At 42.7% G+C, this 17,829-nt stretch overlaps 1 protein-coding gene across 1 annotated transcript in view; it reads right to left on the bottom strand.

The window, feature by feature from the left end:
• LOC144762429 (cytochrome P450 2K1-like) overlaps positions 1–17,829 on the bottom strand; it is a 457,464-nt gene that overhangs the window by 414,559 nt on the left and 25,076 nt on the right. The window contains exon 2 of the mRNA XM_078647611.1: positions 8,556–8,718. Coding sequence (XP_078503737.1) covers positions 8,556–8,718 — 163 coding nt within the window. The remainder of the gene's footprint in view (positions 1–8,555; positions 8,719–17,829) is intronic.

A 17,829-nucleotide genomic window follows, 5' to 3' on the forward strand; every position in this document is an offset into this window, starting at 1 on the left:
GCCAAAAGCCGCTCCACCAGGCACCACACCAGAACTGAGGTTCTGTGTGGATTACCGAGGACTGAACTCAGTTACAAAGACTGATGCTCATCCGATCCCTAGGGCGGATGAATTAATTGACCGGCTAGGAGCTGCCCTATATCTAAGTACCTTTGACCTCACTTCAGGGTACTGGCAGATCTCCTTGACAGATGGAGCAAAGGAAAGGTCAGCCTTCTCCACGCCTGAGGGACACTTCCAATTTTGCGTGATGCCCTTTGGGCTCAAAAATGCCCCTGCCACATTTCAGCGGCTGGTGAACCAGGTCCTCTCTGGAATGGAGAGTTTCTCTGCTGCTTACCTGGATGACATTGCTGTCTTCAGTAGCAGTTGGGAGGACCATTTGCAACATTTGCAAGCAGTTCTCCAGGCCTTGAAACAAGCTGGATTGACCATCAAAGCCAGCAAATGCCAGATTGGGCAGGGGTCGGTTGTGTACCTTGGACACTTGGTGGGTAGGGGGTCAGTGCAGCCCCTGCAGGCAAAGATTGAGGCAATCATGGCCTGGGAACCCCCCAAGACACAGACTGAGGTCCGAGCTTTCCTGTGCCTCACAGGCTACTACCGTCGCTTTGTGAAGGGATATGGCACTATTGTAGCGCCCCTCACAGAGCTCACCTCAAAGAAACAACCTCGACGGGTAGTTTGGACGAAAGCTTGTCAGCAAGCTTTTGAGAAACTGAAGCAGGCAATGTGTGCAGCACCGGTCCTGAGGACCCCAGACTTCTCCAAGGAGTTCATGGTCCAGACAGATGCATCAGAACATGGCATTGGGGCAGTGTTATCGCAACTGAATGAAGAGGGCCTGGATCAGCCTGTGGTCTTCTTATCCAGGAGACTGCTTCCCCGGGAACAGAAGTGGAGTGCAATTGAGAGGGAAGCTTTTGCGGTGGTGTGGGCTCTGAAGAAGCTGCGGCCATACCTGTTTGGATCGCACTTCCTGGTTCAGACTGACCATCGTCCCCTTCGTTGGCTCATGCAGATGAAGGGGGAGAATCCCAAGCTGTTGAGGTGGTCCATCTCCCTACAGGGAATGGACTTCCGGGTGGAACATCGGCCTGGAGTGGACCACGCCAATGCAGACGGTCTCTGAAGGTATTTCCGCCTTAGTGATGAGGACTCCCAAGGGGTTGGGTAGTTCTCTCCACTTTCAGCTGGGGGGGACGTGTGTTAGACCTGTCTGGCCTTTTGCGTAGTTCCTCCAAGTTATTATTTATTTTGTCCCCTTTTTGCCGCTCATGCCCTTATTAATTTTTGTGTCCACTAGATTTTTCAAGGTGTTGGTCTAGGGGATAGGTGTTCTTTCACCCTCATAGCTTTTCACCTCAGGCCTAGAGGCCTTTTCTGACAGGAATATAGTTGGAGTCACAAAATCGTGGCTACCAACTGTACTAACTGCCAAACCTAGAACCTGTCCCATAGAGTAGAATAGGGCGTTCCAGAACCTTCTGGTCCCTTCTGGACCCCTGAGGGTCAGCCTATAAAAGGCGGAATGCTGGATGGCCATTTTGTCTTACTGGAGAGAGTCAGCTAGAGGACAGGCTGTAGCTGAAGGTGGGGGTAGGATAGTCAGAGGGTTGTCCTATTGATTCACCACCCTTCCTCCCTTGGGTTACCTGACCTGACCCTGCTGATTTAGATGGCTGGAGACCCTGGGCGCCTGACCACCCCCTAGTCTAGAAATACAGGGGTGTGAAGAGGAGAAGGAGACTGCGGTGCTGCGGAGCCCAGTAGTGAGACTTTTATTGAGCAGTGCTTAGAAGAAGAAGGGTTAATCTTTGTGGCCCCTTGTGCAGTTGTCAACTGAATCCTGCCCCTGGTTGCCGTGACTTTCCCCTAGCAACAGAATCCCCCGGAGTTTCATCACTTACTCGCTGTGGCTGTTTCTGTCTGTGGAGAGGGGCCAACCTTTGGAGGGGCGGACGCAGAGTGAACCTGAGCAGGGTTACCCCCGAGCCAGCGCCTGGTGAGCAGCGCAAGATCAGCGCTGTGGTCGCTGGTAATGTGAGTAGGGGAGAAAGGTAGCGAGGCATCGCTTGTCACAAAAGCAGCCCTGTAGTGCTTACCCCGGTCCCGGAGTGTGAGGAGAGCGAGGGGAGGTGCCAACGCGAGAGCGCGATCTCCAGTGTGGAGACACTGCTCCCTCGCGCATGCCCCGTTGAGCCGCCGGGCTCTGTGAGGCGGAGCCGGCTGAGAAATAGAAGCGGAAGCGGCGCTTTCCTACGCAGATCAGCCTCGGCGAGGCCTGCCCGTGATTGTGTGGCCTGAAGCTGTGGAACCGGCAGCGGTATCGTCCGTTAATTAAGGGAATTGGTATCCCCGCTTTTCCCCGCGCCAGCACCGAGTGAGCAGCTGGCTGGGCTGGAAGTAGCGGACTCGGCAGCTGGGACTTCTGTGGAGCTTCAGATTAACAGCGACACGTGGAGACCTGGGAAGCATCGTCTCCACGTTACAGTAAGGAGAGCGTGGGGAAGGAGGGAAGACTGAGCCCTAGGAATTGACCTCCTCTACTCGAGAAGCAGAGGGGAGGGGTCCTTAAGAGTTCTGACAGAGAAGGGGGAAAGTGGTACTAGAGCTGACAAAGAAGTAACTTAAGCTCTGGTCATTCTTCCTCAACTGTGATACAAGGGGTGGGGAGTAGCCTGAGGAAACAAACTGCAAAGAGAGCGCTGATGGTGCCTGTTGTTGTTTAAGTAAAGGTTCAAGTTCCTCAGTGAGGCTGCTGGTGTCAATGTAGAATTCTGGTATATGTGAAACCTCTCAGCAACTGTGTACCTGATGGGAGGTTAGAGGTGCGGTGGGAGAAAAGTTTAGGGCACCTCATTGAAGTCAAATCTAATCAATCCTGGAGTCTAATTAAATGTACTATGGATGTTGATTAATGATATAAGTTAGCATTTCTGAAGGTATGGCTACTGATTTCATGTTAACTGTATGTACTGAGCTGTGATTATTCCAAAGACATAAGAGTAATATTAATTCTCCTGACGGAATGTATAATACTAAATTGTGAATACTAAGAATAGGAGAACAGAAAGTATTTTTATAAACCAGCTCTTATTTTCCCATACATTGGTGTAGCGTCATTTTTGTGTGTTATTGCGTTGATTTACTGCTGGGTGGTCTGCAACCTTCACATCTGTGCCTTTAGTGAATGTGTCTTACCCTAGGCCAGGCTACCCTAGGTGACCTGACATCCCAGGTTCCAACAGGCAGCTTGTATTTGACCTTCATAGATCTGAAGACCGCTTTCGACCTGGTGCCTCGGGATAAACTCTGGCAGGTCCTACAACAACTGGCCATTTCCCCTCAGATCCTTGACATTACAATACACCTGCATAACGACAACTATGCCAAAATTAGGTGGGGATCACAGGGGCAACTGGCAGAGAGGATCGTGGTGAACAGTGGGATGCGCCAGGGATGCGTGCTGGTCCCCACCCTGTTTTCACAATTCATCAACGGGGTGGTAGATCATCTTAAAGAAGAACCAGCTGACGCTCCCACTTTGGCGGGGGAGATGACACCAACACTTCTGTACGCCGACGATACCCTCCTGATCTCTAAGTCACCGGGTGGCCTCCAGAAACTCCTAATTAGGTTTAGTGTTTTTTGCAATGCTCAGGGGTTGATAATCAACACAAATAAAACCAAATTAATGACCATCAACCCGTCAAAACGCTTCAGAAATGGCATTTCTCTGAACGATACCCCTTTAGACACTGTTGAGTCTTTTGACTACCTGGGAATTCGGGTCTCTAAGAACATGAGGTGGAGTCCCCATCTAGCCAAAATGCTCCTAAGCCATAAGTGGGTGTCTGGGGCCATCGCCAGAGAACAACATCAGTCTGAGAGTAGGCCAGTTGCCCCGGTGCTTGCGGTCTATGACGGCAAAGCACTACCGTCGGCCCTATACGGGGCTGAACTATGGGGCTTCGAGAATGTTAGTGAGCTTGCTAAATATGAAAACAAGTATTTACAAGACCATATTTCCCTCCCTATTTCCACCCCGTTGAAGCCTTTATTTTATGACATGGGAAGGCGTTCGATCCAAGATATTGCACACCTTCGTCCCCTGCTCTTCTGGGCGCGCATAAGAAGGAATGCTGAATTGTCCAACTATGCTGCTGCAGTCGACAAATTGGTATCAGTTGATACAGTGAGCAGGATCAAATGGATAGCTGATCTTAGACAGCTCTTAATAGATATTGGATTTAGAGAGGCTTGGGTTAGCCAGACCCCACCCTCAAAACAGGATTTGAAGCGTGCCTACTGGGATTAGGTACAGATACAAGAATATCTAACCCCAAAATAGGGAAACTCACTGAGGGATTCTTTGAACATAAATCCATCTGTAAATTGGAACCCTGCCTCGATTTTATACAGGTCCCTAGGGACAGGGTCCTATACATGAAGTTAAGACTAGGGACCCTCCCGCTCAATAGTGTGATAGCATCTTGGAAAGGGCCTAATCTAACACCAGTCCCCTGTCCAGACTGCGGCTATCATAATGAGTCTATTGCCCATTTTTTCTTTGCCTGCCCGGCTTACAGAATGGTTGGAGCCAAATGGCTCAAGTCAGTCTGTAAAATGGTAGGCCTAATGAATCATCGGGCTGCACTACGCATTTTAAGAACTGATACTTCCTCATCATTATTAATTTGTGGAGTTGCTAAGTTCTTGGGATGCGCATGGCTGATAAGAAAAATGATCCAGGCAAACAATGCGAAAAGTCCCAATACCCTGGATGTGTATGGTCGATAGACCAAATAAACTCAAGGCTCTGAGCGAATATTGTCTAGTGCAATAGCCTTTATGGCCCTGATCCAATACTATAAGCTTGTGAAATGGATTGTCCCTTTTTAATCCTTGGTTTTCTTTTACATGTGGTATTTAATATGCAATTTATATTGTAATGTATAGTATGATGCACTTTTATCCTGTTACATGTTTTAGTATAAGAATTTTTCAATGTACATGCTTTTATGATATTTTTATCGAATAAAGCTTATGCTTACTTACTTACCAATGTTTGGGTAGCTCCAATAAAAATGACAATACTTTCATTGTTTAATTTCTTGTTTAATTCAGCACCTTGAAGTTTATATGAAGTTTTTTTTCACAAAGTCAAATGTTTATTTATAAAGCTTTTATTGGGATGTAAATTCCCCAGAAAGTTCCTAAAGATAGTTTATTTGACTAAAGTAATTGAATGTGTGCAATACTGAAATGTATTAATATACCTAAGTGTTATACATTTAAAGATGCTTTTTAAGAGTCAATAAAGATCCATTACTGAGCATAATGTATTCATATAAATAGAGAAATGTCCTTAAAATAACCAACACCCAAAGAAATTGTGTTTTTTTAAAGTTTAGAGTATTTTTATAAACATTTTTCAATCCCATGGATTAATTCTTATATCAGGCGTCAGGCTATATCTAGAGATTTTAAATATGTAATTATTGAAAAAGATAATAATGATTGGAAAACAAAATGGTACAATCCGGATGAACATTTTTTAACAACAAAAGGATGGAACACATGGCCTGAAATTTCACAAAATATGACAGGTAACATCCAAAATATTTGGCAGTAGTCTCATAAAGTAAAATCGGATTTAAATCACATCAAAGGTGGGCAATTCGATAACTACGTTGATTTAGCCAGTGGCGGCCAGCATGGCTTACGGGTGGCAGGGCGGAGATTGGCACAGGGGTAGTGGAAGGGGAGGGTCGCACGGGGTTGCGGGAGAATACGCATATTAAAAAGGGAATAAATAAAATTATTAACTTACCTTGCCACTGGGTCCCACAACTCTGCTCCTGCTCTTCTAGAGAAACAGGAAGCACAGTGCATATGACTGGTTTGGGCGGCCCTTAGGGGACAGACCAAACATTCATTGCACAATTAGGAGTGGGCAAACCACTCCTCCCCTGCCATGCTCCGAGAGCAGAGCAGAACAGCCCTGCCCACCTGCCTGTCCGCAAAGCAGCACAAACATAAAAGGATAATAATTTAAAAGTTATTATCATTTTATATTTCTACTTTGCAATGCTTGAACGCAGTAGGATGACGCTCGTCCCCCATAGAGGAGGAGCTGCCACTGGATTTAGCATATGAATACATGGATAAACCACAAAGAATATAGATTGGTTGTTGCTATAGATCACTGTTGCAGAACTAGCCAGAAAGATCTTTTGAGAAAGTAAGAACTAAACGGCAAAAATAAACCCACATTTTTTTATGACAACAAGGATGGAGGAAAATTAATTGTTATCATTTTAGGATGTTGCACACAGCATATTATAGGCATATGAAGCAGTTTGCTAAAAGGATGCTGTATGGGACACCACTGTTTAACAACAGAATAAATGACCATATTAAACCAAACGGTTTTAGGTGCTATCATGCAACTTTGCCCAAAAGTATCCTCTTTTTGGAAGCTGTTTTGGTAAATATGGAGAGCAGTATTGAAACCATGGTTCCAAGAGAAGCAACAATATATTTACTGGGTGATTCGTCGGTATTGGATAAATATAATGTTGGCATCACAAAATCTGTACTTATATCAATGCTCATAGCCGGATCTATGTTAACAAAATTTGGCGAACTGATCAACACTCTAAATGTAAAGAGTGGGAGAGTAAATTAGAAAGGAAGGTATGACACAATTAGGGTCAAAGGAAAAAACACAATAGATTATGCCAGTTGGAGCCAGTGGATTGATTTTACTTAAAATACATTTTAAAGGCTGTAGGCTTTAGATGTTTTTATTCAAAAGGGTCCTAAATGGTAATAATTTGACTTTGACTTTCTTTAGTGCTGTCTACAGGCAAAGCACTTTATTGCTAGTCCAGATAGATTATAAAATATGATGTGGATAGACTGTGAATTTCAATATGGATTAAAGATGTTTATTCAATGAATTGGGAATATTAAGATCTAGCAATAAAATGAAGTGCAATTAGTATGTTTTACAATATGACAAATTAATGGTTGTCCAGTAGCTGTCATCCGAAATCTCATTTAGTTTTAATTGTGTATATTGCATGTGGAATTTTGTAAGCACAAATTCTTGGAATATAAAAAAGGGATTAGACTTTCCCTATTTTCATGTATATATTTCCATAGTTTGAATTTGATACCTCAGTGATGGGTTCAGAGCCGAATGCCCCTTGGCCACCTAAAATCAATGTCCTCCTCACCTCCATCTCTTTCCTACTTTCATTAGAAAGTCTTGTATCCTACTACTACTGCTTTCTAAGATTACTATGAAAGATTCAGGGAGTCCTGTAATTCATTTTCAAAATGTTGGAATCCTCAATTATATACTTATTTATATTGTTTGTTTTTAAAAGTTGCAAAAAGTTAACACCACTCTTATATTTGTAAGCAGTTTGTACTTTTAAAAATTGGAGAATGTAGTTTGGTATTTTTAGGATTTTAAAAGAACTGTTAAATGTATTAAAGATTTATTTCAAAAAAAGGTAAAATTGAAGGTTAAAACATTCTAAACCAATTGTAGAACAGTTTTACATGCTGGAATTTGTTGAACTCTTTTTCACACTTTTTGTAAGTCTAAATGTATTTAGACAAGCAGAAAAGCTATGCATATATTTATTAGTATGTGTGACTCTAAAACGTTCAGAAACAATATTATTCTGATGTATCTATTCAGTCAAAGAAACATTTTCTAACCAGTGCCCAAAGTTGCTAAAACTCTTATCTAAAATCAGTATATTTGTATTCGAGATTGCCAGTCTTTTTAGTAAACCATTTTTACGTTTCTCAAATAACAAGTTCATATTAAATTAGATCTGCCAAGAATGTGGGTGGGGTTCAATGTTTCTCAAAAATGTTGACAAGAAAAGACAGGAAAAATAAATGAAACTGTAATTTACAATTGATCAAGAAAGAAAGTGGCTGTCTAATCCTAATCGTGTACATTAAGTTGCAATGCCTGTTGATGAAGAACTTCTAGTTACAAAGACTAACACTTTTTTTGCCCTGAGGTGTTGCAGATGAACGTGATGAATTATTGAAAATTGTAATAATACGAACAGAACAATAAATAGAATATTAATGCAGCTTTTTAAAAAGAGCCAGCATATATGTATGCAAATATATGTCAGAGTAAATGTGTGTATATATCTATATAGGTACATAGGATAAAAGATGCTCTTGTGTTCCCAGTTTATTATTTTGTTATTATTTTTTTCCTTGCACAAATTATTAAGTATCAAAAATTGCATATACTTCAGGAAATCCAATCTGATTTTATGCTAATGCAATTAAAATAAAATGTTATGCAAACTGAAATATCAGAGATTTTTGCATCCACTCATGCATAGGTAGGTGCACATTACTGATTCTGGGTGTATGTGTGTATGTTGACTGTTCAAAGAAAATGAATCTTCCTTAATGTGAAATCTAAAGGATGAAATTACTAAATGATTTTTTTACCACATGAATCTCTGTTTAGTAGTATGATAGATAAAGAAGCGTGCACTTACCATGGTTGTCATCAATTATCTTAAATAAACACATTTTTTCTCTCTCCCCAAATTCTTCTGCATGATTTATGAGAGCATCCTTCACTGTTTTGTAACCTGCCAAAACAACACATCTCTTCCTTCCCATCTGAATGCTAAATATTGGTCCATACTTCTTATATAACTAAAATGAAAAAAACATATACAATGTAACAAAAAAGCTCACAAATTGTATTTGATATATTTTAGAACTTGCCACACATAACAATAATATAAAAATAAGACCCTGATTACGTACATTATTCTGTACTGCACATGTTACAATCATCCAATTCTTAATTAAATGAGATGACAACCTTGCAAGACAGGCACCAGATTGCTATCACTTTAAATAATTAAAGAACAAAATCCACATCTTAATCTCAGTATGGTATCTGCATATCCAAATACACTGCAGCACTAAAGCTAAACATAGAAAATCTAATGGAATGATATTTTTGAATATTTAAGTACATATATGTGAATGATGGACAGATTCAAAAACCTGCATGAATCCAGTAAAAAGCCTTAAAAACATAATAGCATCAGAAATGGTAACTCCAATGTGCAACCCATGCCTGTGTATCTTTATTATTTATAACATTTACACAGAAGACGCATATAGTCCTTAGGTTCTTAAAGTCCCAGAAAAAGATGTGTAAACCAGAAACAATTACACAAGATAGAGGAAACAAGTACTGTCCAGGAGAAAGGAGGTACCTCAAATCATGAGAACGGATGTCTCGATCCAAATGTAATCACAACTCTTCTAAGTAACTAGAGAAGTGGATCAACAAAAAGGTGAAATATAGCAAGATAATCCAAAGAAGCATCCATTACAAAGAAGAGGAAGTTCCCCCTACTTTACACATGCATTCAATAGAATCATTGCCAGAGAACAAAATAGTCAAACAAAATCTGTCAAGGAAGTATGACAGGCCAAATGTATCCTCAGCTGGTAAATTGTATGTTAGAAGCCTTGATAAAGTAAAAGAAATATGAAAATATGCAAGCGCACAAATGTTACATGTGCGCATTCCTTGTATGTGTTATAACTGATAAAGATAAACAGGCACTGGTTGCACCTTGGGGTTCCTCATTTCTTATGCTATTCTCTTTTTTTCCTTTCAAAGGTTCACAGGTTCTAATGTGGTGTTTCATGGTTTTGAGAAGTTTTTTAAAGGTTCTTCACAGGATGCATGCAGGTTTTGAAATTCATCAACCATTCACATATATGTACTTTTGGATTAGCGAAATACATTCATAACAATTTTAGAACATTTTACATTTGATACAATGTATACTTCGTAGGTATATTTGCACCCTTGAAAAAACTCTAGATTAATGAAAAACATTTCGACCACTTGATGTGTTTTCAAGATTATCAAACAAAAGAATAGACTATCCTGGACAGTGGCCTCTCAATGACCAACCAGGTTTCCACCGTGGTTGGCACTTGTACAGGTCTTCTAAGACAGCTGCGTAAACTGGTCCCTCTTCTCTCCCAGTCGATGCTACGCACAGTGGTCTCGGCCACTATAGTGTCAAGACTAGATTACGGCAATGCGCTCTACCTAGGCCTGCCAAAAATACTAACAAACAGACTTCAGGTAGTCTTAAATGACGCCGCAAGACTTATCTTCAATCTCCCGCGGAGAACGCATGCCTCTCCACTATTAAAAGATCTACATTGGCTACCAACTGGACAGAGGTCTGTTTTCAAAGGCCTCTGCATAGCCCACAAAGCCATTTACGGGAAGGCCCCGACCTACATCAAGGAACGGATCGAGATATACAGACCGGAAAGAAATCTCAGGTCCTCTGATGCCAAACTCCTTGTATGTCCTCGTTTTAAGCTGGCCACAATGGGTGGGAGATCTTTTTCGGTTGTATTACCGAAGCTTTGGAATGCCCTGCCTGAAACACTCCGAAAGGAGGAGAATCTACTCCGCTTCAGGAAAGCCTTGAAGACCAGCTTGTTCCGAACAGCACTTAGTCCAGCTTAGGCACTCCACCCCTTCTCTTTCTCGGTTGTTATGTTCTGTGGTCAAAGCGCCCTGAGACCTGTAGGTGACCCGGCGCTATATAAACCCATAATAACAAATAACAAATAACAAATAACTATCCACATATAGACAGTTTTTTGGAAACGTGTTCTTCTTTTCCAAAATGTAACAGAATAAATCAGTGCTCCAATGTCATATAATAGATTCGTCCTCAGGCCATGGCCCAGTGAGGCATAATAGTGTGGCTGATGGCTTGGAAGTTGTATCAAAATATCATTGTCACAAATATCATCTGACATAGAAAGACATAATAGTGAAGTGCTCCAATGTCATATAATTATTTCTTTGTTGTTGGATTGGGATCTCCAAGGCAATGGACATCTAAATGGAACAGGTTGTGCAACATTGTTTGAGCACCTTTAAATAGCGTTGGCACGTTGAATACTCTTTAGGTAGGAGATAAGCATAACCATACTGTTAGAAGATGTGTGATTTTGTATACCATAGCTGCCATATATCTCGTGTTTTTGTTCTTGTTTGAGTGAGAAGGTCAAGCAGTAATAGAGTTACCAGAAAACTATCAGGAAATTATCTCCTTGCTCTAATTACATTTACTGTTCCCTGATAACCAAGGACATTCTCAGCTTCACAGTTTGCAACTGGGTACCTCAACAAGAGAGTCACAAAACAAAACAGTTTTTGACTCACCTATGGATATTTACTAATAATAAAGGGACTTTGTCTATCCACTTTGAAGTGGCAAAGTGTTCTGCTTTTTTGCTCTCTGTATTTGAATCTTACCGAAGGACTGGTCCTTTTCATCTGGACACTGTCTTTCATTCACTGGCAAAATGACTGTGGCCAGGCAACATTTGGTCTGTTCAGGTGCATTTCAGCTGGATTTAAAGTGTACCATTCTATTAGCAACTGGCTTGTCTGCTACCAATCTTGTGTCACTCCTGGACTGTTTTTAAAAATACATGGAAGTAAAATCCTATTTTGAAACGCATTAATAAACCTGAAGGGGCTTGTTCCATTTGATATGTAAAAAAGTGGAGTGATAGTGTAAGGGGTTGAGAACCCACTCAAATATTCACAATCCTTGTCAGAAGGAACCACAAAAATCACTAAATAGAATATTGTGTTTGATGGCCAGCAGGATCGCTCAGCTCAGAAGCAGGGTCAGGCCAGTGCCCTATCTGACAGAACCCGGCAGTGGTTTCACGACTTGGGGCTGACAGACATGTGGTGCCATCTCCACCCACATTCGAATGACTACATCTTGAGCCCCAGATGCTATCAGATCATGTAGCACTGACCGCAACACCGCTAACTCCCCCCACCACTCGCCCATCCTTTTCTTGGAGGCTCAGAGATACACTCTATCACCGTCCCGAAGTTATTGCTCGCCTCACCAAGACGCTAGAGGACTACTTAGCTGTAAACAACACCACAGAAACCTCAATAGTATCCTTATGGGAAACACTCAAATTAGTGGCTAGGGGTGATCTAATAGCCACATCCTCTGCAGACAACAGGGTACAAAGGGAGAACAGGGAAGAGCTCTCCAGACAGGTCTCAGAACTACAAGGGGCCAATAAAAGAACAGGGGCTCCGAGGGTATGGAGGCAACTGAAAACAGCCCTAGCTCAACTAGCCAGCTTGGACCTGGATCGAGCTGAGGATGCAGCCCTCGATCTGAAACATATATTCTACTCAGGAGACAGGTGTGGCCCCTTGTTAGCGCATAAACTGCACATGCAGCGCCAGGCAGCAGCCGTCCCAATACTCATCGATGCAGGGGGAACTGAATTTTCTCGGGAGGCGGATATCTCTCGTGCTTTTAGGGATTTCTACGCTGATCTTCATTTGGCACAGTAAATACCGGAGCAGAGCTCCTCTGCATATTTTCAGGGTATAACATACTCACATCTGTCACAGGATCAGGCTGCCTCTTTGGACAACCCGATTCGAGTGGAGGAGGTAATATCAGCCATTGCTAGGCTTAAGCTCCTCAAGTCTCCTGACCTGTATGGGTGCACAGCCATTTTTTACAAAACATTTTACTCTATTCTGGCCAAAATATGAACACGGCTCTTCAACGCGATTGGGTAATCTGCGGCCATGTAGCCTACAATGCTTATGGCATCAGTGGTAGTCCTGCCTAAGCCCAGCAAAGATGGCAGATTCTGTGCCTCATATAGGCCTATTTCCCTGCTAAATATCGATCTTAAGATCTTTACTGGGATTTTAGTGGCCAGGTTGCACCTGCTGATGCCTGGACTAATTGAGCCAGACGAGGCCGGATTTGCGGCGACGAGACAGTGCAGCGATAATACTAGGAGGTTGCTTCACCTCCTAGACAAGGCCCATAGCCAATCAGTGGAAGGAGGTGTGCTGTCTGTACATGCAAAGAAAACGTTTGAAAGGGGATATTGGACCCTTTTAGAGACCACTCTGGAGCGGTTTGGGATAGGGAGTCGTTTTTGCAGGTGGGTGCTCAGCGGGTATAGCCATCCGCCAGCCACTGTCCGAGTGAATGGTTTCACGTCTGATCCTTTTACGATCACCACAGGCACTCACCAGGACTGCCCGCTTTCCCCGCTCCTGTCCTCAATATGGAGCCGATGGCACAGAGAGTATGGGAAAACCAGAAGATTAGTGGGGTACTTTTTGGAGGGGAGAGGCATACCATCAGCTTGTATGCTGATGATATTATTGCTACGTTAGAGACCCTGTGTCGTCTATCCCAGCTTTCTTCGCTGAAATGGAGGAGTTCTCCGCCGTCTCCAGTTTTCAAGTGAACGTAGCCAAGTCGCAGGCCTGCAGCCATCCACCACAGCTGCCCTCGTCCATTAACTGGGACCAAACAATCAAACCCTTTCTAGGTATTCAGTTGGCGGTTTAAACCACGGAGACAGTCTCCCTAAATTATTCTTGTTTATTGGCACAGATCCGGTGGGATCTACGGCACTGGCACCCATTTGGCCTCTAGTGGCTAGGCCGAGTAGCAGCCCTTAAAATGAATATACTCCCTAAAATCTTATACCTCTATTAGACCTTGCCTGTGGAGTCGGCACCGGGGATGTTGAAGCAGCGCCAGAAGGAGTTCTCTTCCTTCGTATGGGCGGACAAGAAACCGCGAATGAGCAGTGATATGAGTTTCAGGTCTCCAGGAGAGGGGGGTTTGGGGATGCCCAATTTAGACCATTATTATAAGGCCACTCAGATTCACTGCTTGTTGGAGTGGGCTCAACCGGAGTCCGAGGAGCACTGGCTTTTCATGGTTTATATGGCTCCCCGATAGTGCGGGCCACTCTAAATGCATGAAATGCCAAGGTCTCGCGTAATGGCCTCACCACCTTCCCATCACCTCTTACCCCATCACAAACAATCCTGACTTCACTCCGGGCCTCGAACAGGTAGTGTTTAGCCATTGGGGCAAGTAGGGCCGCAGATCTATAGGGCACTTTTTTAATGAACAGGAACCCATGTCCTTCGAAGATTTTCGATCTGATTTTGCTACGCCTGAAACTGAGCGGTACCACTATCAGCAGATATGGCATTGGGTGATGCAACTCCAGGTGCACCAGGGAGCTGAAAGAAGGCTTAACCCCAATGAACAGTGGCTGCTCTCTAAACATTCTACCAAACAACTCATCACATAGCTCTATCACATAGTAACGTCCCCCCTGAACAAGCAACAAAATCTGCAGGTCAGAACAGGTGAGAGGTAGATCTAGGGTGGACACTGACCCAGAAAGAGTGGAGCAATGTCCATTGCAGGGCTCGACACTCAGTGCGCAAAACACCTCCAGCGTAGAGTCTGCTACCAAGATAGCTGCATACTGACACCTTACCCCTCCCAGGCTATATAAGAGAGACCCTAGCCGCTCCCCGAGCTGTTGGAGAGGATGTCGAGCTGCAGGCACACTTTTGCACTTACTATGGAATGTCTCACTCTCAAGACTTACTGGACATAGGTTCTGGATGAGATAGATCAACATTTTGACACTACTATCTTATGCTTCCGCGAATTCATTATCCTGGGTGTCTCCGACAGACTTACATTTCCCATCAAATCATGCAAAAGGAGGCAAATGGGCATAGCTATAAGGGGGGCACTACTGAATATTTTGTTAGCTTGGGGCTCTGATAAGACACCGTTGATTCAGGGATGGCTTCATAGGTTGTGGAACGTGCTGGTTATAGAACGTATTTCCTTTTCTCTCCAAGGAGATGGGGCCTCCTTTGCAGAATTGTGGCACCCCTTTATCGCCATCCTATGTTCCGAATTTCGCGAGCTTACCTACCTTAGGTATATGCGCATCCTGCGCCTTTCTGCATTAGCACAGGATCCCAGCCAACCGCATGATCACTAATTTCTGTCATGATCAGTCACTTCTTATGTAGTTTCTAGTGTAAGGGGAGGGGGGGTGGAAGGATGGGAATAAGGGAGGGGGTGGTCGGGATGTTGATTGCTTCCGATGCACTTTGAAGCATTTTGACAGCCTATGGCCCAAGTGTTGGGTGTTTATTGCTGGCTGCATCTTGAATTGTCCTTCAGTTTCTTAAATCAATAAAAAGATTTAAACTTAAAATCCACTAAATAAACCTGTGCTCAACCCCCTGGTAGCTGTGGAAAGTATTTATGTAGTACTCAAATGGTAATAAAGTAAAAAGATTTAAACTTAAAAACCACTAAATAAACCTGTGCTTAACCCCCTGGTAGCTGCGGAAAGTATGTATGCAGTACTCAAATGGTGATAAAGTAAAAACACAACAGAAGAAAAATCTCAAACCAATTTGGAACAATATAGAATACTTTAATAAATAAATTTGCACCAAAATGGTAAAAAATCCAATCAGTAAAACTCTAAGTATGAATTTTGAAAGCTTGAATTAATAATAGCACTAAAAAGGATGACGCGCCAAACTGTGGAAGAGGTGTGGCGCAGCGACCAGGGTGCCTGACTCCAGACTACGGGGTTCATGGTTCGGTCCCCGGTGCTGGTGGCAAGTCAGCCCAACACCATGTGACTCTGGGCAATAGCTTGCTTAATCTTCCCGAGGGCCCCCAGCGCTGGGAAACCACTTCGGAGGTAGCTGTGTGCTTTACAAATTCAAGGTTATTGTTATTATTATAACCTGGATATGTCATAATAAAAGGAACAATTAGAAGTATTTGTTGAGGCACTGCCGCTGCCACCGTGTCCAAGGCACACATGGGGCCCCCTCACAACCTATTGAATGTCACAACAAGTTGTGATATAAAAGTATAGTGTGGTGCATGGGCATTCCACTGCACCCATCCATGTTATCTGATATACACTCCTATCTACTAAAGTCAGAAACATGGGTACGCACAAAAATGATAGGATTACCAGATGCTGGCATAACAAAGTGACATATGTTTATTTATCCTTGTGATTTCCTGCCTGCATGTGCAAAGAGGAAAAAACCTCAAAGAATAGTTTTTCTGTGCTGAAGGTATACCTTCCTGCACAAAAGTATTATATATCACACAAAGTGTGTCCAGCTATACATCAGGGTAAACAGGAGAGGAGGGTATAGTGTCAGTGGAAGAAGAAGAGAAAAAAGAAAAAGAGTGAAAGAGTGAAAGGGAGAAACTCCTTTCAGGACACGAACCCTCACTCACCTTTGGGTGACATGCTTCATCATATGGGTTCCCTCTTCACACCAAGGTGTGGGCTACGACTCACCAAGGGGAGGAGCTGAGGTGTTTTTTTCCTCAAGATGAGTGTATTAGATGAGAGGTGAATGAGGGGCAGAGTGCAAAGGAGGCAGCGATTTAAAATGCCTCTTGGGGTCCACTAAATCTTGTTTGGGTGGCTTCAAAACTATTCCCAGCACACCTCAGGCACCCTTGCATCAAGCTGCCAGCAGTTCATCATTGGTATGGAGGGCAGCAGACCTGCGCTATCTCTTAGTAGATATGGCTCATTTCTGCTCTGTCCTTTCGACACAATGCAGCACAGCAACTTCCCTTGCTGCTTTGTGTTACATCAGAATTTAATACCTTTGCCTCAACATATACATGTCCTACTTGTAAAGGCCATGCCTCCTGACATAAGGGATTTTTAGGCCTACTTTAGGGCTAATTCTAGCTATTAAAAAGGAAGGTTTTGGCTTGGCAGAAGGTTTTTTTCTTTTGCCAGGTCAAGATTGCAGTTTAAAAATGTTCAACTAGGCATTTAGATTACTGGCCTGGGGTACAAGTAGTACCATATACTAAGGAATTATAAGTAAATTAAATGTGTCAGTTACATGTATGCCAATTTTTAAAAAAAGGAAGAGCAAGAGCACTCACTTCTGATTAGCAGCTGTAAAGTGCACAGATGTCCATATTGAGCCAGCAAAAATAGGGTTCTGCCAGCTCTCATGCAATTTACTGTGTCCAGGTTTGACCACAATTTAGATATTTATAAGCTAATAGAATTTTTTGGGAAGGATTTAATGGGAATACATGTGGAATATAACTCACTGATGCTATGAGAAATAAGATCACTTTTAGCCAAGTTGCTGCCGAAAAGCCACAGAGAAATATCTAGTGCATAATTTTGCGTTTGGTTTTTCAACCAGTGTGGGGATGTCCAACTGACAAGACAATCATAATGAAGCTAATTTTGTTGTTGCCATGTCTTCTGCTATGGCCTACCTCTAAATCAGACCCCAAGACGAGTTTTTTACTTCTTACATTCCCATTATGAATTACATTTAGTCCTTACACAACTATGATAATGGTGCTAACATTGTGCTGTAATTGTCTTTCTATCAAATAGGTAAACCCATTTTTTCCATTCCTATCCTATTGCTTATCTCTGTGACAGGCAGTTATACTTTTATCATTTTTATTAACTTGATCATCCTACTTTCATTCCTTGGGCCAGATGTACAAATATCTGGTTACAAATTGTGCTCAGTATGTTTTTCAAACAGTAAAGATTTTTAAGAACTGTGTACCAATAGGTCGCTTCTTAAAAATCCGAAATGTAGTGGGCCATAATCCCAACCTGCTTCATGAATACAAATGAGGTAGTTTGTAAATTGCGACTCAATATGATTGAAGAAAATCATAGGGATGATGGCCTGCTGGGGTCAACAAACCACCATGTCTGTGTGTGCTTTTTTATGCAGTATTACAATTCCATTATATCCAATGGAACTTGTAATACGGCAGATGAAATATCTGTTATGTTTGTGACAGAGCATCCCATTCACGAACCTTG

The sequence above is a fragment of the Lissotriton helveticus genome, chromosome 6 (genome assembly GCF_964261635.1).
Source record: "Lissotriton helveticus chromosome 6, aLisHel1.1, whole genome shotgun sequence".
Taxonomy (NCBI): domain Eukaryota; kingdom Metazoa; phylum Chordata; class Amphibia; order Caudata; family Salamandridae; genus Lissotriton; species Lissotriton helveticus.